General features: G+C 36.7%; 1 protein-coding gene across 1 annotated transcript; it reads right to left on the bottom strand.

The window, feature by feature from the left end:
* Positions 1–333: 333 nt before the first annotated feature.
* On the bottom strand, positions 334–7,376 carry LOC149846221 (uncharacterized). The gene is made up of 14 exons (XM_089997884.1): positions 7,053–7,376; positions 6,197–6,380; positions 5,952–6,020; positions 5,772–5,870; positions 5,105–5,184; positions 4,168–5,011; positions 3,487–3,754; positions 3,069–3,336; positions 2,041–2,125; positions 1,896–1,947; positions 1,772–1,821; positions 1,625–1,672; positions 1,060–1,254; positions 334–822 (listed from the first exon to the last, which is right to left on the bottom strand). The coding sequence occupies exons 1-13, from the start codon at positions 7,304–7,306 to the stop codon at positions 1,078–1,080; spliced, it is 2,478 nt and encodes an 825-aa protein (XP_089854010.1). The 5' UTR covers positions 7,307–7,376; the 3' UTR covers positions 334–822; positions 1,060–1,077.
* Between the last annotated feature and the right edge of the window lie 16,531 nt (positions 7,377–23,907).

Here is a 23,907-nt window from a genome sequence, read left to right as displayed (position 1 = left end):
CAATTAAGCTTGAATCATAGTAGGATAAGTTGAAACCATCTAAATTTGGGTTGGATGTAGCCAATATCAGATCCAATTAATCGCATGTGGGCTAGGATTCCAATACAGATACAGATGGTGAAAAGCTCAGAAATCCAATATTTTACCTGTAATGGAATTTGGATATCCATCACATTGGTAGCAAAAAATAAAAAACATATTGGAATCCTATAATTGGATATGGTTTGGGTTGAATCAAATCTGATTAAATGGAGTTAGATTCGATCGGATATCGAGTAAAAAATTCGATCTGTTCGCAACCCTAGATTTAGGGTTCTGTCGAGAAAACACAAGGGCAAAAAAGCACGTTCAATAACTCATATTGGACCCTACGTGGAACCACAGAGTGGACTTACATCTAGTTACAATCAACACAACCACTTAAGATTGTCCCCAAAGAAGCATGAACTAAAAAAGCCCAAACTTTTGAACCAAATTTTCCAAACACTTATTTTCTTTTTGCACAAATGGATTAAAACATGTGACATTTCCAGGATAAAGTGAATCAAATGGTACAACTAAATCAATATATTCAGAATTCAGATATACAAAGGAACATGACTATAAAAATGACGCAAAATAATGGAGGGCTAATCTCTTGAAGCTATTTCCACACGTCAGAAACCAGTGGATCACCCATCTGCACATTCAACCCAATCTGCTCCAAGCCACTGCAGTCTTGGTTGCTGATATAAGCAAAGTTGAAGAGCATGCACAGAACGACCTCCCAGAGTACTTAATCTGATTGCGCTTATAGAAGAGGACATTGAACCTCTATACAGCCTGTCAAAATTGAGTAATCAATGAAAAATTCCAGCAAATTCCGAGGTTTATTTTTTATTTTTAATGACAAGGGACCCTCGTTGAGAACCGGGTCACTTAATAGGTCTACCCCTGCAAGGTAAACCTGGGGTGGTGTCACCCCTTGTGGAGCCCACCAGTTAAAAGCACCCACACACCTGGTGAGAATCGAACCTGGGACGAAGGGGTCAGCACAAGCTGAACGTAAAAATCTCTTACCTCCTTTATCCTAGATGATCAAACAAGTTGGACGACTGCAGCCACACGCAGCATTCCACCTTGGAGAAGATCAGGGAGTTCATCAAATAATAAAGCAGTCCTCCAACCCCATCCCTTGGGAGCTTTGGGTAATAGAGTCCCAGCTTGTTTGAAGCTTCCAAACACCATAACTTCTCTCTTTGATGGACAAATCAGCTGGAAAACAAAAAGAGGCACACAAATAGTCATAATTAAAAGCCAATGGTGTCATATTACATTCATAAGTAGAAATAAAGCGTAGCAATTCTGTTCTGCTTATTTAATGTTACAGATACAACCCCTAGGATCAGATAGGGTCAACTCATATCTCACCCACAATTTGATTAGCAGAAGAGATGCAACTTTCAAATCACGTTACACGAGCAATTTATCAAGTCAATTATTCAATCTTTCTTGGCCTCATGAAATCTAAGTATGAAACCAAGCACAATTGATTAATTCCATAAGGGATATGCAAAGTTGCCTGTCCTGTAACCTGCGTCAGTCCATTGAGACTGTGTGAAGACAGATACTTTTACGGTTTTACCTGATATCGAGCTGTAACTTTTTCCCTAGAATCCACATATAGATGGCACTGTGAAAATAGGTAAAAAGAAAAATATTAACAAAGTCAGCAAAAGATGAACACAGTAAATATTAAGTAGTTAACCTCCATGAAAACAGAAATGCTCACCTTTCTGAGGGGATCTGATGTTTCTGCCTTGCGCCGATGGAGGAATAATCCTGAAATGCAGAAAGCCTTTTAGTGGTAATGCCCCCAAAAATCTTACTTGGACATGAAAAAACTCGTTGCATACCTAGGGTACGACGACCTTGAGGGTCTTCATCACTAAATGCCTGCACACTAAGCTATTGCAAAAGACAAGGGGCTAAACTCAGAAGAACATATCTAAGGAAATCTCAGGATTGAAGCAACATTGTTACAAAGACATGATATGCTACCTTCCATAATGACCCAGCATAAAATACTTCCGGTGAATGTTTCACTTGACCATCAGCAAGTCTGTGGACGTCTTGAAATTCCACTCTGCAGAAATGAGTTAATTTATGATCAATGTTGTTGCACCTAAACTATGCACAGTACATCACAGGATACACAAGCAGAATAGGCATATGGTTACTCGTGGAGTTCTCCATTAAGAACTCCATGCATGGCATGTTATATGCTAGTAAGAGTACCATATGACACAGAATGCACCAATAAGATACCCAACAAAGCAAGCTTTATCTAGTGCAGAGTTATGTTCATAGGCCGCCTTCGATTTACTTGTCAAGAGAACTCGGTGCGTATTGCCCAAGTAAGGATGAACGGTTACATATCCATATACAGAAGGCATCATTTGCTTCATTTTCAGTGGCAATACAATTGTTTCCTGAAAAGAATGCAATATGCTGCACAGTTCCAGTCAAGTATCACAGAGATTGGGGATCTTGCTGGTGGGAAAATAGAGCATAGAAGAGTGAAGTTGGTTGCGTTAAGAATATCAAGAATAACTTTGATGATGGGAACAGCTGAATCTTTCAGCAATTTCTTTGGATGAAAATGGAGGGTAAAGTACCTTCTAAAATAAGGATCTCTAGAAAACAGAATTGCAAAAAACAAGATAAGCTTATCATTGTATTGCCAAATGATAAACATTTTCTACTAGCATATCCTATCTATGACATACAGAACTCTAACTGTATACCAATTAGTCACAGTTTACACCCTCTGCCAAATTCTTGAACAATAAGCTGACCTACAAAAATATCTTTTCCAGTAAATGTAAGAAGCTTATTACATATATATCATCATTGTAAGTATGTCCCCTGCAAGTATAATCTATCTGTGATATATGGAACTCTGTCAATAGTAACATCTGTAAGCATCTAAAGTCCTTACATTAATGAGCTAGTGCAAAGTAGTGGCATTGCATGGAAAAGAAACACAGGCTCCATATTGACAAAGAAAAATATGTGATATCTCTTACCCAAATCGAAAAGGAGGGAAATTTCTCAATGGTGTCTTCAGATCCAATGATATAGAGCAACCATCAGAATTTTCCCAATCAGTTCCAGTAGCATGCTCCTGTGGCTCTAGCATCTGCATAGGAATGCCAGTGGCACATGGCATAGTGGCAGCAACCCCAGACAATCTACCCTGCAGATCTGATTCATATACTCTCTCTGAAAGTTCTGTGTGAAGAGGTATGCCATTGCTCCCCTGGCTAAGCCCAACCAGAGCTGTCAGCCCATCCCCTGATAAATCTCCGACAGTTAGGTAAATCCTAGCATCTGATTCATCAATAGCAAGCAATTGCTGGCAATTTCAATTACCCAAACCAAAGGGGATATGAGGAAATTCAAAACATGTTGGAGGCCAATCTGCAGCAGGCACAAAAATTGTACCTCGTCCAATACCAGCAAGCCCATCCATGGGACCTTGTACATGCACACGTACAGGCCTAAGTAGTCCATTTCCTTCACCTTGAGTATCAGCAAGGTATGCATCACCCATGTTGCCAGGCATACCATTTCGGTCATGGCCTTGCCTGTAATGTGTAGGGGAGCTCACACCTTGAGAGTATCTATGAGGCTGCCTACATGCACATGCTATAAGGCTACATATTTTGCAAGTATCAGCACCGATTTCTTGCACTCTTTGACTTAGAAGCACCTGCATGAAAAGCAGCAAATGGATCTTAATATTGTTGTTTGTCTCTACTTAGTAGTCTAGGAAAGCACCCAATGGCAGTAGAACTGACGAAATATGTTCTTAATTCAAAACATGCAAATTGATAAGTGACCAAGTATTTCCACCCATTGAACATACAAACCCAACAGAGACCAATTCAGCTGGGAAGTTATCTAACTCTACGTGGTCCGGATAACTTGGTCAAGTCAAGCACGTGCATGTGCATGCACCCTGCCCGTACACACACATGCATATGTGTACCCACATGTACACATTTCATCATTTCCTTGGTCAAACACAGCTATCATGGCCTGTCATATTCACATTCAAGCATGTATATTTTAGAGCAAATGGTTCTCCAATATGGACTTATAAGATGGAAACTAATTGCACACCTGAAGCCAGAGACCGTCACAAACAGCCTTGCAAGGAAAATCCAACTCCTCCAATTGTTTCCTTGCATTAAGCAGCTCCTCAAATGACATGTTACAGTACAAAAGTGAACCCCCTTCAAAAATGCTCATGAATGCATCATAGTCTTCTTCACGGATGCCACAGGTCGCCTTGGCAGAAGTTTTCACCTGCTTTCTGCCTACTATCCTGCCACCCCATGAAAGAGGCTGAGAGAGGCTGCTTCTTCCCCAGTCATTGGACATGACCTCATTGCAAGGTGACAATACAGAAGGGCAGATCTTTGATTGATCCCTGGAAAGCCAGACACTGTGATTACCAAGGTACACAGCATTTCTTTGTTCAGAAGGCCCTTCTGTGGCACCATCATTATTACCTATTATATTTGCATCCACATTATTCTTGATCTCAACATAAGCACCACATCTGATGATTGGTTTTGCACTTGGTGAGTTACTCAAAGAAGCAGGCTCTTCCATATTGCAAGCATAAGTAGATCCAGGAACCGATTGTGAACTTGATTCAGGTTGAATGATTGCAGGTTTAGGATCAGTATCGTCAATATGAAAATCCACCATGCAATCGGCAAGATCAAAAAGAATGTGATCAGTGGTTTTATTTCCTTCATTATCTTCTTGCAAAGTTGGGCATCCCATTTCAGTTTCTTCCATTAGTTGCTTATTGGGGTGGTCATCCATCAAGCTCATTCCCTTCAATACCAATGGATCCCCTGGAGAGTTTGGTTCCATCTCAGAAGTTTCTTGTTCAGGGTGTTCAACCTTTTGAAAAGCACCTTTGGCTAATAGGGTATAGAGTGCCAATTCAAACCTTCAAAGTGTAGAAAAACTGTCATAGTCTTTCACTTAAATAAGACCCAATTAGAATTATGAAATCGAATGAAAGCATCAAGTTCCACCTCACCTTTTCTTTTCACTGGGTACCCATAATTCATCAGATGTAAGTAGAGCATGCAAAGTTTGGGAAGAAAGTTTTGGAAGCACCTGCGAATCACTGTTAAGTTAACAAATATGCACATCAAACATGAAAGTCTATGAAAAAAATTCAGAAGATAGTAATCATATACCCAAATATACATTCTTGAGAGCTTCATGGAAAAAGAATTTGAAAATCTTAAAAAATAACCCAGAGAAGTTCATTAAAAAAAACTAAACATAAAATGCATGGTAACAAATAGACCAATCTACGAACATTCACAAAAGCATCCACCTGAATATGGCATGCGAAACATCCTTATTGTAATTCTATTCACATTTTCAAACTAATATTCAGAAGTGCATCTACCATTAGAGGCTGGCAAGAAAAAAAACCAAATTTGAGGTGTTGGAACATGCTATATTTGAATCTGATCTCGCTCAGGTTGGATCCAGCTAAGCACTCAACACTCAGGCATAAATAGCTTAAATTCTTAGTGAACCTGATACAATGTGAACAGATAAACCTAGGAACTTGAGGCAATTTCAAGTATTAAACAAGCACAAATGTGAGAATCAAATTGGTGAAAATGAGAGTTCTGAGGAAATTAATCCTTGGGCACCATATTCAGGATTGCAAAGTGCTGATTTCAAACCTCTCTTAATTCCTCACTGCCACTTTGACAAAGGTACCCCCAACAAGCATTTCTCACACGTTCTCCATGAATTCCATAATCTTGACTCTCCGCAAATACCTGAAATGCAACATAAAATGGTTAGAGACCTAGAAAGCACAATAACTTACAGTGCACAGTGACTAAGAAGGCAGTGCTAACCTGGTAGGACAAAAAGTTTGTTGTCCACAGTTCAGATATGATAAAGTCCGTGCAGATGGCACATAGGTCCTGCAGAGGGTTAACATACAGATCCCCTTAATGAATTTTCTAACTGCTATGCACAAGCTCAAGCAGCAGACAAAGGAAATAGTGAAAAAGACAAATTGTAAGATAAATTTATGGCAAAAGTATAACAAGAAACACAAAGTAACATATATTAACAGCAAAACTTGATGAGCGTTCACCTGCAGGTCCAGGAACGACGCAGCTGCAAGAACACGAAATGCATTACTATCATTAAGCTTTGGATGATGACCATAGAGGTAAGCCAAGGCCATCGTCACAGCTTCGGCATTAACATTTTCATCATCAATCTGGAGTGTTACAACAGGTGCGCCCGCCTCTTTCCAAGGACCTTGAAGCATGTTCCTGCCACTCAAGTTTCACAGCTACATAAACTCACAATGATAATTAATCATACCAACTAACTACCTCGGTGAAAAAATTCCATGGAAGGCAACCCATAACTATAGGTTCCGCATTCAAGATAAAGAAAACTACTGAGCACCAAGTCTTCGTCACAAATCCTGGTTAAAAGCACTAGAATACTAATTGTACGTATCAATGAAAGAGTGGTGCAGAACCACCTGAAGAAGCAAATGTGGTAATTTCAAATAGTACGAACCTAAAAAAATGCATAAAAAGAGGAACTAACGCCCGTATTAGTTGGATAATTAGGTTAAATTACAAACGCAATGCAAAGGAAACATGCGATATTTGATCAAGAATTATAAGGTTCCCCCTTGCTGTACGCTTCCAGACATGAAGGACATCACTTCTGAAGTGATAGAGATGGTACATTATGTCAATCAAAATCAAAACTCAGAATCCACAAAACTCTACAGATATTCCCCGAAAAACATTGAAATTTTCGAAATCGTGATTTATCCTTTTGTGGGTATCCCGTGGAACAAGAAAAAACACCCAAAAATCCCGATTCCCAAATGAAACGAGTTGCGATTTCGAGAAAAAGGGGCGTTAAAGAACAAAATAAACCACGAAAACCACAGAAAAACGGGGGAAATCCTTGGTGGGCAGTACCTGAAGTAAGAGCTACGAGAGAGAATGAGGCGGTGGAGGTCGTAGGTGGACCCCATGGCCTGGAGGACGATGTCGGAGAAGGCGCCGGAGTTGAATCCCTCCGTCTGGATGTGGTCGCAGAGGGAGGCGAGGTTGCAGTCGAGCGCCCGCAACTCCCCGCTGCTCCGATCGTTATCGGGCTGGAGGGGAGAGTTAGTGGTGGTCGCCATCTTCAGATTGTCAAAGGATCGCTGCTGGTTGAATTGCCCATCCATCTCCTCCCCACCAATTCTCTCTCCCCAAATTCTCTGTTTTTTTCTCACAAGGAATCAGAGGGGAAGTGGGAAGGCCACCATCCATCAAAGGAAACGAAGGAGAGAGAGAGAGAAAGAGGTGACGTTGGTGGATTTGAAAAACTGACCTTATAGGAATCCATGGGCGAAGCACTGCTTTATTGGCTTGGCTTAGCACCAAACTAGTGAGGTTTGCCCGGTCTTGCGCTCCCCCTTCTCTGGAAAGGTAGTAAGAAGCAATAATTATTATTATTGTTCTTTAAAATAAAAGACTAATTATTATTAATAAGAAAAAAACAATCACAAGGAACCTGCTGACAACTTGTGAGCCATGCCGAGTTGAAGGAATCTCACGAGTTCAAAATTCACCAATGTGGTCTACTTGCGGGGAGTTCTGATCCACTCATCCCGCGTTATTCCCCATCTTTATACCCTTCTTAAATCTTGTGATTTGATCAAATTTAACATTACAGAGGGATTCGAAAAGATCGATTCAATAATAAGATTCCACTCTTGCATTGTATTTTTTAACTTAAAAATGTGATTTTTTAAAATACAGAATTTTATGTTTTGTCAACCGTTAATTTTTTGGTAATTTTTGGATCGCCAAAAAATCTTAAACATAAGTTGAATTTCAGTGATTTAAATGTCAATATATATATATATATATATATATATATATATATATATATATATATATATATATATGAGAGTAATGTGTTTCTTAGGCCTCTTTTTCGATAGGTCTCGTTAGGTCCTTTTAAAATTCATAGTTTTAAGTATTTTTTCTCACATCTAACACCGTAGATGTGATTTATAGGTATTGTTTGGCGAGAACGGGCTTTTGGATCGCCATAATCTGACCTATATATAGGTTTTTCTGGTGATCCAAAATCAATGACTATGAAAGTACCTGTTTTTTCCCGAAAAACATGTTTTTTTTGTCTAAAACCATGATTCAAGAGTCAATTCTCACTAAAATCTAGCAGGTTAAACACTTCTAACAGTTCAGATCTATCATAAAGGCGCTCCGCTTGTCTAATAGGAGCAGTTAGTGAGCGTCACCTTGTGGTGGGACGTTGCAAGTTTCAACCCCAAATGATATGGTTGTATAACTGGTAGGGGTCTGCCTAACCTCAGTTTTTTCTGTCAAAAAAAAAATATATACTATTTTTATTTTTTTATTTTTTGCAACTGGCTGACTGTAGAAACTGACCTTTGAATATGCTTTTCTGATGTACATGTTACTAAGGTTGAAAAACCAACAACCTATAATATACTAATTTTTTAAACTTCAAAAAAAATATGATTCAAGAGTTGAGTCCTACTAACAACGGGGGCTCCACTTGTCTCGTAGGAGCAGCTAGTGCACATCACCTTGTGTAGGAAGGTTGCAGCTTCAAAACCCAAAGATATAGTTGTTTAACTTGCAGGGGACTGCCTAACCCCAGCTTGCCTTTTAAAAAAAAAAGTTGAGTTTTACTATTTTGATCATGCTGAACACATCCAGGTCAGATTTACTAACAACAACCCCTATAAGTTCTAACTATGGGTTCCTTATCCAAAAGCAATCTTGGGTGATATGACAACCTACTCACTAGGGCTGTCATTGGCCCAAAATAAACAGTGGATGCAAAAATCCTTTTAGCAGCTGTCACACTCCGCCACTAAAAACCTTTTTGCGGGCCTCATGCGTGAGAGGGGAAAGGTGTTGGGTCATCCATCAGCGTACTGTACTCCTACGGTCGGTGTTCTCTCGGGCCATGACGTCTCACATAAGTGGTCAGGCTCTTATAGTGTGCAGCGAAGGAGAAGGAAGAGAGGAGCGTGAGGGAGAGAAAAGGGGCTTGGGAAAGGGTTTAAGGGAGAGTTTACATAAGGCAATCTTTAATTGTCTAAAGTGACACTTAAGGGTGTAGGCAGCTACTCTTTTCTTACACAGACACACACACACACACACACATATATATATATATATGGAAAGAGAGGGGGGACGGTCCAACCTCTTTTTGTTAGGTCCCATTAGGACCATTTAAAAATTGCGCTTTCAAGTATTTTTTGCTTGATCTAAACTGTTAGATATGTTTAGTATTGCTTATTTTATGAGAAACAAACTTTCTTTCAAATAAAAGTGATGTAAAAATATAAATATTTTATCACCAAAATTTAGTATAATATGAACTATTGATTTTTTAGCTCTTTAAAATACGCACATGAGTATAAAAGATTTTAATAAAAAACATAATCTCCATTGAGTAAATGATAAACACACCTAACCTTATAGATCAAGCAAAAAATACTTGAAAGGATGATTTTCAGATGGTCCTAATAAGACCTAATGAAAAAAAGGGTAGGACCATCCTCTTATATATATATATATATATATATATATATATATGCCAAGTTAGCTGATTGAAATTGATAGTTGAGTATGAATAGGGTGGATTATTGCTCTAATTGAGCTTTTGGAGTGTCAACTTATTGATCCATTAGGGCCTTGATGAGGGTCCACATTGATGAATCCCAATGAGGTTATTCCTGTTACCAGATCTGGGTCGGGCAAGATAAACCGTACTCTATCTTGCCACACTATGAACCTAGTTCAGTTTAAGCCAAATAAATCAACAAAAAATGATAGTACTGTATGACCAAAATGAATAAGCCTTAAAAAATTTTAAATTCGTCTGTTGTCAAAAATCGCAAATACTATTATTTTTATAACCCTTTTATCCTTCGCACATATATTTTGGATGCAAATTTTTTTTATATGCGATATTTTAATGTTCAAGTTTAAAAAAAATCACAAAATTTTTATGCGACATTATTACATTTTTTATGTAAAGTAACTTAGGTATTTGCGCAGTATGTCGGTTCAAGTTTAAAAGAAACATTACATTTTTTTATGCAAATTTATTATATTTTTTATACGAAGTAACTCAAGTATTTACAGGGTTTTGAAGTTTGAGTTTAAAATAAATTTTATAGTTTTTTATGCGATGTTATCACATGTTTTTATGTGAAGTAACTTAGGTATTTGCGAAGTTTGTCGGTTTGAGTTTAAAAGAAATTTCACAGATTTTTTATATAAATTTAGGAATGTTTTATGCAAAGTAACTCAAGTATTTGTGAAGTTTGAATGTTCGAGTTTAAACATTTTAAAGTTCATCAAACATATCTGGATTAAGTATTTTCACAGGAATCTTCAATGCCCTAAGTGAACGTGCACAAGGAGATAAGGTCGACTGGTCGACCTCCCCTCTTCAATGCCCTAACCAAAATTAGGGTTGAAACTCTTAGAACTTTGCAATTTTATTTATGAAATATTTTGTAATTTGTGAAGCTTTTATGGAGCCACCCTTTGCCTATAAAAGGGGCTCTCATTGTTAACATAAGACAAAAAATTGAAATGATTGAAATGCTCGTCGCTCTCTTTTTCTCTAGTTGGACGTCACTTGTATTCAAGTTTGTGAAGAGAATGAAGGAGTAAAGTAGTCAAATACTAAAAGTTATGCATTGGTAAGGTGTTGCTCACACCTTTGAATTGCATCGACAAGTTTAGGGAAAGTTAATCTTGCGTTATTCTGTGACTCTTCTTATATACAATTTGATTTCCATAGTATGTTAAAACAGATACAACTCCAATTTCCAGAGCATGTTGGTTTGAACTGTGTAGACGGTCTGCAGCGAAAGAAAAAAAAAGTTAACAAAAAAACACCGACACATTACATGCAAAGGGTTGGTTTGAGCAATCAGTTTCATTACAACTATTCTCAAACCAGGCTTTTGTCTGAAATGTGTTGGTGTTTTTTGGTTAACTTTTTTCTTTCGTTGCAGACTGTATACACAACTCAAAGAAACTCGCTCTGAAAATTCAAAGAGTATCTGATGCTAACACATTGTGGAAATTAGACTTTGTATGAGAAGTCATAGGATAACACAAGCTTAACTTCTCCTAAACTTATCGATACAAGTTCAAAGGAGGCATCATCAACTCACTGGATTATTAGAATGAATGACTGTTTGAGCATGTTCATTTGTTAATGAATAAAAATAATTTGATTCAATATAAATTTGATTTATTGACAAATTAATGAAATGAATGATTATATAAGTATATTCATTTGTTAATGAATGAAATCAATTTGATTCATTGTAAATTTTTTGATTTATTGTAAATTTTTTAATTCACTATAAATTTGATTCAATGTTATTTTTTGATTCATTGTTAATTCGATCCATTTATAAATTGGATTCACTGTCATTTTTGTATTCGCATAAACTATTAAAAGGTAAAAATTGCAAACCTACGAAGTTTGTATAAACTGCATAAATATGTGATTTACTTCATGAATAAAATTTATAAAATTTGCATAAAAAATGTGCAAACTTGCATAAAAAAATAGTAAATTTTTTTTTAAACATGAACCTCGAAACTTCGCAAATACTTGAGTTACTTCGCATAAAAAATTTACTAAATTCACATAAACAATATGCAAACTTTTTTTTAAACTCAAACCTCAAAACATCGCAAATACTTGAGTTACTTTGCATAAAAATATACTAAAATTGCATAATAATTCTATGAACTTTCTTTTAAACTCGAATCGGCAAACTGCACAAATATCTGAGTTACTCCACATAAAAAATGTAACAAAGTCGCATAAAAAAATTGTGAAATGTCTTTCAAACTCAAACCTTCAAACTGCGCAAATATCTGAGTTACTTCGCATAAAAAAATTGCAAAATTTCTTTTAAAATTGAACCTCTAAACCTCGCAAATAGTTGAGTTACCTCGCCTAAAAACTTTACTGCATTCACATAAATAACTGAGGTATTTGTGATGTTTGGAGGTTCAAGATTAAAAAAAGTTTGCTCACACATATTTTATGCGAGGTTATTATATTTTTATGCTAGGTAACTCAAGTATTTGTGTGGTTTGATGGTTCGAATTAAAAAAAAAATTAAAGCTTTTTTATGCGAGGTAACTCAATTAAAAAAATCATAAATTTTTTATACAATATTATTATATTTTTTATTAGAGGTAACTCAAATATTTATGATGTTTGCCTGTTAGTGTTAAAAAAAAACATAGATTTTTTATGTGATATTATTATATTTTTATGTGAGATAACTTAAGTATTTGTGATGTTTGTCAGTTCAAGTTAAAAAAAAACAGATTTTTATGCGATATTATTACATTTTTTATGTGAGGTAACTCAAGTATTTACAATGTTTGTCGGTTCGAGATATAAAAAAATCATAGTTTTTTATGTGAATTTAAGAATTTTTTATGTGAAGTAACTCAAGTATTTGCGATATTTGTCGGTTCCAATTTAAAAGAAAGTTTGTCGGCACTTATTTTATATGAATTTGATAATTTTTTAATGTGCGACAACTTAGGTATTTGTGAGATTAGAGTTTCTGGTGGAGACAGAGGCAAATAGCATATGGAGGAAATTTGCATCGAAAATGATAGGTGCAAGGGCTAAAAATATCATAAAAATAATAATAATTATGATTTTGGACATCAGATGAATTTGAAAATTTTTAAGGTTTTTCATGAAATGTATCATTTTTGTCGTACAATACAGTCACTTTTCGATAAATCAACATTCTTAGCCGAAGGTCACATATTTTGTAAAACTCAAGATTTTCTCTTGATAATTAAAATAAATAAATGATGAATTATTGGTGTATTTATTACTATAATTGTAAATTCTTAATTTTCTTGGTATTCTTGATTTTCTTGATTTTGATTAATTACGAACATTTGTCTCAAGTTATGAAGATTATTTCAAGAATAATTTAAAAAGCTAAAATATATAGACTAAACAAGAAATAAATGATTTTAGATTATCGATTTTAGATTTGGATCTGGATCTAACCATATTGGATTGGACCCATAGCATACGACGCTCCGAACAACATCATTATTGTTTTGACTAAATTTTGGCCAATTAGTGACTCACTTATTGAATCTGATTTAACCTTGACATTTCTCATTTTGAGGGCATCGAAATCGACTATCTACATGACCAAATTGGTGTTGATTTGAGCATTTTATTATCGATCGAAGTTCAAGCCTAATTATAGGTCAAAATTAACATTTTTTGATATTGACTAAATTTTCTTGCTAATTTGTATGCATATAATTAAATCTAAGACCACTACAATGATCTACGTTTTGAGAGCTATCAAATCGACTATTTAAACATCTAATTCTGGTGGGTCTTTGGTTTTGTAAGCCTCTTATAAGTTTACCATGTCACTAGAGCCCAAGCCAAGGTAAGAAGTCCCTACTTTTTTTTATATCTTAAGTAATTTCAAAATTTAATGAATTAACTCTTATAATTTATTTTCTTATTTTATTAATAAAAAAATTAATAAATATTAACTTCTTATATTAGAGATGAGACTCTTATCTAAGCTTATCTATAAATAGAGACCCTTATGGGAATGATTAACAAGGTTAGTTCGCTCTCTCCCCCCAAAATCTCTTTTCTTTCATCTATTTCTCACGCCTCTTAGAGCCTTTCTTTCTCTTTCTTGGATTCAAGAAAGACCTCCACGTGATTCCAAGGGGTGTATTAGATCCTTCTTAATCTAGTAGAAGGTGTGGATCGTCCGGATCGTGCAAAAAGACTCATCAGAATCTTCAAAAAATGTTTTTCAAACACGAGGTAGGTGATTTATGCTTTTCTTGCAAGAACACAATTCTTTGCATGAATTCCAACAATTTTTCATGAGTTTAGGCCATTATCAAACCCTTTTAACCGTGGATTTGACCCAAATCTAAAGATCCATGAAAAAAGAACGTTTTCCTCAAAAGAAAACCCTCTTGAAAACTGGGTTTTTCATAAAAAAAACTCAGTTTCTCAGAAAAGAAATCTATAAATTTTATAAATACTTGTGTTATGCTATGATTTTCTTGCACATAATGACTTGTAATGGAAAAATAGGTTGTTGTAGACATTCTGTAAAAATTTTGTGAATTTTTATGGTCGAAATTTGGAGATATTAGGATTTTAGCAATATTGGGTTTTAAGAAAATAAATCAGTAAATATTGAAAAGATATGGATTTCATAGCTAGATTCATGTAATATTCAATGGTGGTTGATAGATTATATTAAAATAGTTATTTTATAATTTTTGTAGATTTTTGTTAAATTTTTATTTCATGATTTTATCAATTTATTATGTATTTTACCAAATTAACTTATGAGAAAATAAAGCATATGCGAGACAGGCATATTTTTTCGGCCAAACGGCTGAGGAAAAGTATGATTTGTCTTCGTCAAAATATATCAGAATTAACTGTATATTTTATTCTTTTTTTTATTTATAATTTATGCAAGAAAAATTATGGGTGTACGGATTCGGGTAACCCGATTTGGTTTAACCCGAATGCATAGACCCGGAATTACAGTTTTTGGTCAGACATTTGACCAGTAAAATATTCGTATTTCTCTTATTTGGAAAAGTTTTGATAAACGATTTATTGCGTTGAAAAGCTAACAAAATTTTGTATCTATTATAAAATTTTGGGCTCCGTTCATAAACTGAGCACAACCCTGTGATAGTCGGAACCGAATATGTTATATATGTAGTAAAACATTCATAACTCCCTCATACGAAGGAATTTTTATAAACGGTTTGTGGCTATGAAAATCAGACAAAAATTTTTACATGTTGTAAAAATATCAGCTTTGTTCATCGAATGTAAATTTTTTTGTTAACTCTATAACAATTGGACAAAGTTGAAAATTTCGCTAATCGAGATTGATCTTTGGGCCAAGGGTCGACTTCTGCATAGTTTATACATATGTTGTATAAATTTCTTCATATCGAATAGCATGTATCATGCGAATGAGTATGCAAGTTTGATTTTATGCAAAAGTTTATATGTCTAGCTTAAAACATGAATTGTTCTAAGAAAGCCTACACATAAAGATAAATGATCAAAGGGTCCAATGAATGCAAGTTTAAGGTTTAATTTTAAATAATGTGTTGGTTGCATGTATGCCCATGTTGTAATGATGATGATGATGTTGATATTGATGTTGCAATGATATGGATGCTCTAATTCATGTTCTTTATTTCATTGGCTATGTATATGCATATGTGCTAACTAAAGCATAAATGTGAATAAAAATTTTATTTTTGCATATGCTCAAGTTTATGTTAAAAACATGATTGAATAATTATTTTAATGTTTTATAAGAATGCATTCATTGCCCGTAAAGTGGCCAAAGGTTTTGATGTTGTATAAAAAATATAAATATAGTCAAGTAAACATGTGACATTAAAATTAAGATACTTGTTGGGAGTGTGGTAGGTGGTACAAAACTTTTATCCATATATTTTGTTTTCGGAATGACTCTTGGTTCTTTATCATAGAATTACTAAATTACGTAAGCAATGGTTACATTACTTTTCATGCATATGAATATACACACACAAATTTAAAAAAAAATGGTTGAATCGGGATGGGATTGAGGTTCCAACTTGATCCCAATTAATATCTTTTTTTTCCAGTGATATGGTATTCAGACCTGACAATGGTGGTCGATCTGATCCATTCTGGGATCAGCAGTCCCAGACCGACAACAGTGGGTACGGTGGAGACGCTGAATCTTTTAGATGCGGTGATTATGGTCTGCTCGGTAGTGTGGCAGACTGGAGTTCATCAGACTCCTGCCTACTGCAATATCTAGCACCAGGCCAATGGCCTCGGTATGCTGCAGGGCAGCTTGCGCCTTGCTGAGCCTAATCGGTCAAGGGTCGTATTGACTTCAGCCATGGCATATCGCACCTGGCAATGGATTTTTGCAGGACCAAAATAGAAACATAGAGGTAGACCCCAGTTGGCTTGGGCTGGAGTGTTAGGCAGGGTAGTCATCATTGCTGCCTCACTACTATTGGTCCTGACAAGTCATTGGTTGTAGCGATCCTTACAACTGAAAGAAAATTGGCAATATATATCTCCTTGTGGGGGTGAGTTTTCGGTTCAAAATTCAATGGTATGCCGCATAACTGGTGATATCCTTCGGACCCGACTTGCAAAATACATAATAATATGTGGACAAATAAGTTATTATACACTTCGATAAATTGGAAGTTTTGCAGGACTATCCACATAGGCACAAGTGACTCTTTTGTTATTTGTCATCATGTACAAGAAGGGAAATATATATCGATTGATATATTACACTCAAATCACCATGGTAAGGTTTTGGTTTTGAGAGAGAGAGTATAGTGAACCCTGAGGCACTATGACTTGTATCCAGAAAGTAAATAAAATAATACATGGTCACATAACTGAACAAATTTAGATTCTGGGTATACCTGAAAGATGGTATATGTTACCAATTTCGCGTGGGTCTGGGTATACCTGAAAGATGGTATATGTTACCGGACCTTTGTTCTACCTTAGAGAGGGTAGAGAGTATAAGCTCCGTGGGACAAATGCTTTTGTGAGATCGAGGAGTCTCACCCGGTCTCCGGTCCTCGGAGTTAGGGTACCAGGACTACCAATGTGTCCAAGGTGGTAGATCCAAGTCTTTTGCAGAAGTTACTAGGATGCATCCTAATTCTTAGTCTTTGCCATATGGAGAATACTCTCTCAATCACGAGCCATCCCTTTTGGATATCTGTACGGCTAGTCACACAAGATATTAACTGGAATTGCATTATAGACCTCCATGTAGTCTCGGTCCGCTATGATGGCGAATGCCTGTGCATACCCACAAGGTAAGTAATAAGAAATATATATATATATATATATATATATATATATATATATATATATATAAACAATTCATTCTGGTTTGTCTTAAATAGTCATTTGTCTAGAAATGAAATTGAAATTGTTCTTATGAGATGCATGATTTAATAATAATTTCCTTTCAGTATTTGCTTCAAGATTTATTGACAATAGATGGCTAGCATGAGACTGTCATGAAATGTGTAATTTCCTTATTATTGAATTACTGTGATCACATGTATCTGTTCACATGACACAAACACTTGTATATTGAATTTGTATTTCCTACTCAAGCAAGGGAATAGCCTGATCCCTTTGTGGCTTATTATTTTCAGGTAATGAATAAAAAGATTCAACGGAGTGAATATGGCGTCGTTGCAGGCGGAGTCGTGAGACTACATTTCAATAATGTTCTGTAGAACGATGGATTATTTTATTATTTATAATAACTCTAGATTAAACTATGATAGTTTTAAATGTCATTTAAGTTCCTGTAACTCGTCCATTTATTTGACTGAGAATTTCCTTCAATATTTTGTTTTTCGTTTATGCTAGTATTAAAAAAAAATGATTATTTTCATGTTAAATATTTGGAGCGTTACACACTAACTCTGAGTGATTGGAGGTCAAAGGACATCTTTGCTTCTTAAACATGTCATAAAATCGACCGATCACTCAGGGTTGTACCATCCACCCTCTCCAAGGTGAACTATTTTGTGAATGAGCAACCAGGCGGTTTATCCTTTTAGGCTTTACTTAGTAAACATTCCCTCCCTTCGAGGTACTTAGGCACATTTGCCTTGTGTTCCCCGCAGGACAACACAAACACCATAACGAGGTCAAGCCCGCCCATTCACGTGCTCTAGCACAACAAAGCCAAGAGGAGCACTTCGTCGGTGAATGCGACATCAACATATTCTTTTTAGGGGTATATGACATTCTTGTACAAGTGAGCTCAACTTACAAAATGGGTCCATCACCCACACATAACTCGCCAAGGAGTTTCAACAAGCATCAAGATCTTAAACAATGTGTCATAACCATACTGTGGTGCTCCAAGTCCCCTTTTTCATTTTCGGGATGAATCATGTGTCAAGTGTATAACATGCATCATGTGTTATGTGAAAACGCACATGAATCATTTAAGCATGCATTGCATGTTATAAAACAATGATAAATTTCAGATACTTGATAACAAACATGCTTAATTTAACAAATTTTAGTTCAGTGACATGATGTGCCAAAGTGCCTATAAATTTGTCAACATCATCAAGCATGTTGTCATATATTTCATAATTTAAATGCTCGCACTATATCATTTTAAGCGAGAAATAACTATTTCACACATGCTTCTATATACAATTCGCATCCGTGTCAGGCTTGTGCGAGAAGTGCATGTGACATAGGGTAATTCATTAAACATACTACAAAAAATTTCAACACTTGAATGTCATGCTCATAATAGAAAATTCACAGTTGTGTCGAGTAGTGCATGTGATATATATATCATAGTCAAGCATGCTGCGAAAAGGAAAAATGTGTTGTTTCATTAACACCACCCTGCTGCTCAAAAGGTGCCAAGCGTGCAGTAGCTATGTGATATCAAAATGCATTTTCGCTGCAGCTATAGCAGTAACCAAAATACTGCCCAAGAGTACCAAAATGTGTGAGAAAACACAGCGCACAAGTTGTTGCCATAACTCGCGTTTTTGCAGAAAATGGGCAGCAAGCCAAATTTAGCCGTGTACTCATTTTTAGTAGAATATTGGCAGCAAGCAACGTGTTGTTGCCCACGCGGTGTTCCACCACAATGCTTCGATAGAACCATTTTAAAAAGAAATGGTTGCAAGTCATATATTTGTATTCAAACATCTAGCGAGACTTAATGTGAAACTAACTTTGAGTGAGCTCAACTGTGTATTGTATGCGTTCCTTTTCAAAAGCTCAAGCATAATTCAAAAAGATGGACATATGCTTGTCTGCTGAAATAATTTGGGAATGAGCTTAACTGGTTGTCAAGACAAATATTTTCTTTGTTGATCATGGATTCATTACACCCTACCCCGTGTGTGTACTTACGTATACGTTTGGTTTTTTAACTCGGAAAGTGTGAGATATGAATATATATATATATGCATATATATCTCTTGGTTAATTACAAAAATAAGTTTTTGTGTCCACTATGTTGAATCGTAGGGGATTGAAAGGTAGAACGGGGCATGAACCCACTAATATACGTAAGTAAATTTGGGCATACTAAAAAAAAAAATGGGCTAGTTGCATGGACCGCACCCCACTCGGCCGAGTCGAGTGGGTGCGTCAACTAGGTAGCAGCCACCCGGTCTGCAGCTCAGCTCTAATTCCCCTGGGCAGGTGGGTGCAACACGTTGTTGCAGAAAGCTCCAACTGGGTTCACTTCGCGGCACTCAGGCCATCGACTGAACATGCCTCGGGGTTCCTGCCATGACAAGGCAAAACCCAGGTCTGTCAACACTTGGGTGCGGTAGAGGCTGCTGAAGCGGACAACAGCCGATCCAGAGCTGCTCCAAGGAGCAGGGCACCCGGAACATAGGGCATCAAGTGGCCAAGGCCACCCCGAATGCAAGTTGGGCCCAACTGATTCAGGTGCAGCTAGGTGGCTGCCATAAAAAGGCAGAACCCACGCATGAACGAGCTCAGACCTGTTAGTTATGGTTTGTCCAGAATCACAACACACAAAAAGGAAAAAAAAGGAAGGACAAAAAAGAAAACAAAAACATAAATAATTTGGGCAGAAACGGTTGTGGGCTAGGGGTACTGGAATCGGCCTCCCTTGTGCCCAAATGCAACAAGGAAGAGGCCAAATCCCTCCAGCCAACACCCCACGCTGCCGAACCTCATTGCACAAGACCAAACTACCAAAATACTATGCTATGCTTGAACAAAATGGAAAGGGACAACACAAATCGCAATGCACAACAAAAAAGAAAAAAATATATTATGCATGTGTGAGCATGCATTGTGAGCAAATAAGGAAGAAGAAAGAAAGAAACTCATTAAGGGTTCGACTCAGCCCATCTCCCATGCATTTCAAAAAATGCACATGGGAGAGCATGGCATCATGCTAGAGTTCACTTTTTTTACAAAGATGAAAGTTGGGGAAAGGAAATCTCACCGTGAATTTGTGTGGTGCTTTCTTTTCGAAAGAAGGAGGAAGACCACGGCTCCTCTTTGCTTAGAGTGTAGAGGGGAGTCCCTAGCTTGGTACCCACCCCTACACACAAGCACAAAAAGGGAGGAAGAAAGAAGATTGAGCTCACGATTTTGGGAGAGAGAGAGACCAAAAATCACCACTTTTTTTTCTCTCTCTTCCTCTCAAAAGGATATTTATAATGTAGGGTTTTCAAATGGATGGCTGAGATTGAGAGTCCAAGATGGACGATTAGGGTTTGAGTCACACCCTTCTAGGAGGTGACATATTTGTAATACCTCAATCTAGCCTCCCACACGCACCACTAGGCTTATTTCGTTTGAATCCTTTTGAAATATTTTTCAAAAATGCCACCGTTCCTCTCTTGGGCGATTTTCCATGTTTTAATCTTTTTTTTTATGAAGTCTTTTCAACACCAAACGTGGGCTGCACTCTAGAGTGCGCCCATGCTCTCTCTTGGGTGATGTTGGCCCTATGCCAACATTTTAAAATTCCAAAATACAACCCTTCCTTGATAGAATTTTGAATTTAGGATACTTCTTTTCAAAAGAAATTCTTAAAACCATTTTTTTTAAGTCACACTTAGGTTTTGAAAGCATCTTTCTAATTTCCGAAAACTCAAGCATTTTATTAAAAAACTCATTTTTTGTTAAAAGTATCTAAAATGAACTGGGTTTATGTGTTTTAAATAAATATTCAGAACATTGATGGCTTTATAACTTATTCTAAGAAGTAATATATATGCATATATATATACAAAAATGTTATCATGTATTAATTTTTTTTCCAGAAAATTCGTGGGTCTTATAGAGAAAATGTATCTTCCTTGGATATTCATATGGCCAAGTTGCTTATCATTTATATGATTTTGAGTCCCATGCTATGTTCACCATCAGAGACGTGATTTTTTATGAACACGTTTTTTCTTTTCAATTTGCTTCATGTGTGACATCTAATTCTAGAGATATTGTCTTACCCATCTCTTCTGATGTCTCCTATCCACTCCCAATAATTAATACTATGGACAATATACCAATTTTCCAAAAATGTCTAAGTCTATCGCCACCTATGGTTTTACCTCCAGACACTTCGAGTCCTTCTTTGACAATTTCTGAATCCACTATCCCTGTCTGGCACTCCTCTAGGGCAAGAGTTCCATATGCTCGTCTTCATAATTATAAATGTTATGTTGCATTTTGCTTGCCCCAATCAGACGCTCTGAGTGCTCATAAAAAAGGTACAAGGTATCCTCTTTCTCATTACTTATGATAATTTTTCTCTATCTCATTGTCTTTTTAGTAGCCCTTACCAAAAACCCTAAACCTCAAACCTTTTCCCAAGCCATAGGGTGTGATCATTGGAGGGAAACTATGACGACCGAAATTCGTGCTCTTGAAGACAACCATACATGGACGGTTACACGCCTTCCCTCAGATAAATGACCCATCAATTGCAAATGAGTCTACAAAGTGAAGTACAAATCAGACGAGTCTGTTGAGCACTACAAAGCATGCCTTGTTGCGAAAGGTTATACACAGGTTGAAGTTCTCAACTATCACGAGCATTTGCTCCCGTAGCTAAGCTTGTCACATTTCGATGCTTCTTGGTTGTAGTTGCAGTCAAACATTAGGACCTCCATCAATTTGATGTCAACCATGCATTTTTACATAGTGATATTGATGAAGAAATCTACATGACACTCCCTCCTAGTTTTTGTTGACAAGAGGAGCAACGAGTTGTCGACTCAACAAATTCATTTATGGACTCAAATAGTCAACTCGAAATTGGTTAGCAAAATTTTCAATTTTTTCTTAAAGGGATTAGCTTTACTCAGTTTAGGGTGGATTATTCATTGTTTTCTTGTTTCACAACGCATGGATGTATATTTGTTCTCGTATATGTTGATGATATCATTATAGCTAGAGACGACATTTCAACAATCAATCAACTAAAGGTACTTCTAAATGATACTTTTTGCATCAAGGATCTAGGAGTAATCAAATATTTCTTAGGAATCAAAGTTGCAAGATCCAATAAGAGCATTTTCTTATCATAACAGAAATATTCATTGGACATCATTGGAGATCACGAGTACTTGAGGGCAAAGCATCAGATCTTTTCATGAAACAATACAGAAAACTTAATTTAGAGGAAGGAGAGTCATTGAATGATCCAACTTATTATTAAAGACTAGTAAGTTGATTGATATACCTCACCATTACAAGGCCCGACATGGCCTATTATGTCAATATTTTAAGCCAATTTATACATACACTAAGGAGGCCACATCTTATGCTACACAAAGGCTCTTGTGATATCTTAAGTCCATGCCAGGTCAGGGCATACTGTTGTCATCTGATAGCAAACTTCAAGTGTCTGTCTATTATATATCATATTGGACATCATGTTCAGAAACTCGAAGATCTACCTTAGGTTATTGTACCATGTTGGGAAAGAGTCTACTCTCTTGAAAAACAAAGAAACAGACAACAATATCAATATCGTCAGCCGAAGCAGAGTACAGATTGATGGCACTTGCAAGTTGTGAATTAACATGGTTAAAATATTTGTTAACAGATTTAGGAATCAAACATCTCCAGCCCATGTTGATGTTATGTGACAACCATGCATCATTGCATATTGCGGCAAATCCAGTGTTCCACGAACGTACTAAACATATAGAGATTGATTGTCATGAAAAAATTCAAAACGATTCAATTAGAACTCAATTTGTTTCGACAAACTTAAAGTGCGCAAATATGTTTACGAAACCATTGGGACAAGATCAATTTCTTCAACTCAAGAGCAAGTTGGGTGTCATCAATCCCCACGCTCCAACTGAAGGGGAGAGCATGTTAAAACGAGTAGATAGCCCTTATCGCCATTGTGACCGAGATACTGATAAGCATTGGGATAACGATAACCAGCTAATTTTGTGGAGTATCTCTCTCTCTATATATATATATATATGCCTTGTACATTGTTGTATTCAATTCAGAAAAGAATAAGACTCTATTTTCATCATGGGCAAATCTTGTTCTCAATCTTTGTAATCCTAATTTAATAGCAATACTTTGGAAAAATATGTTTACATATGCTGCGAGCCTCTCTCTCTCTCTCTCCAATTTCGTACAAGGCCGCTTGAGGTCACATGTTAACCTGTCGATCACGCATGTACTCTCACATGTTCTGTGCTGTTTGGTTCGTTAGCTCCTCTCATGACATCAATTTTACATGAGGGTAGCCAAAATGTAAACAGAGATACGTGATGAATAAAACAGTGGAAAGCTGTTGGGACCGTATAGCTACACTAGCATGAAAAGCTGCACCTTAATTTCAACCATGTGAGTTTGGATAGTAAAACTGTGTCACTAAGATCTCATTTTGAGGTGGGACTGTAAAAAGTTACAGGCCCGACACTGGTGCCAATTGTCTATGATTAGCGGGAGGGTGTTGCGTGTTCTCCCCGGAACATGCACTGTAGCTACAGTGCATGTTTCGGGGTCCCGACTGAGCACCGTGTGGCGCTCAGTCGGGTGTATGGTCACGCTGTACACCCACCTGCGGGATGTAGGGGGTGTACCGCGTGACCATACACCTGACTGAGCGCCACGCAACGCTCAGTCGGG

Source organism: Nuphar pumila, chromosome 2 (assembly GCF_984573655.1).
Source record: "Nuphar pumila chromosome 2, dmNupPumi1.hap1.1, whole genome shotgun sequence".
Classification (NCBI taxonomy): Eukaryota; Viridiplantae; Streptophyta; class Magnoliopsida; order Nymphaeales; family Nymphaeaceae; genus Nuphar; species Nuphar pumila.
This window is presented reverse-complemented; position numbering and strand designations above follow the sequence as displayed.

Bases quoted from the DNA above. Each gene is read 5' to 3' on its own strand.
- LOC149846221 (XM_089997884.1), bottom strand. From the start codon at position 7,306: ATGGATGGGCAATTCAACCAGCAGCGATCCTTTGACAATCTGAAGATG. The intron at 5,012-5,104 runs GTGAGGTGGAAC...TACACTTTGAAG, and splicing joins GTACCCAGTGAAAAGAAAAG to GTTTGAATTGGCACTCTATA. The intron at 1,255-1,624 runs GTAAAACCGTAA...TTTGTTTTCCAG, and splicing joins AAGTTACAGCTCGATATCAG to CTGATTTGTCCATCAAAGAG.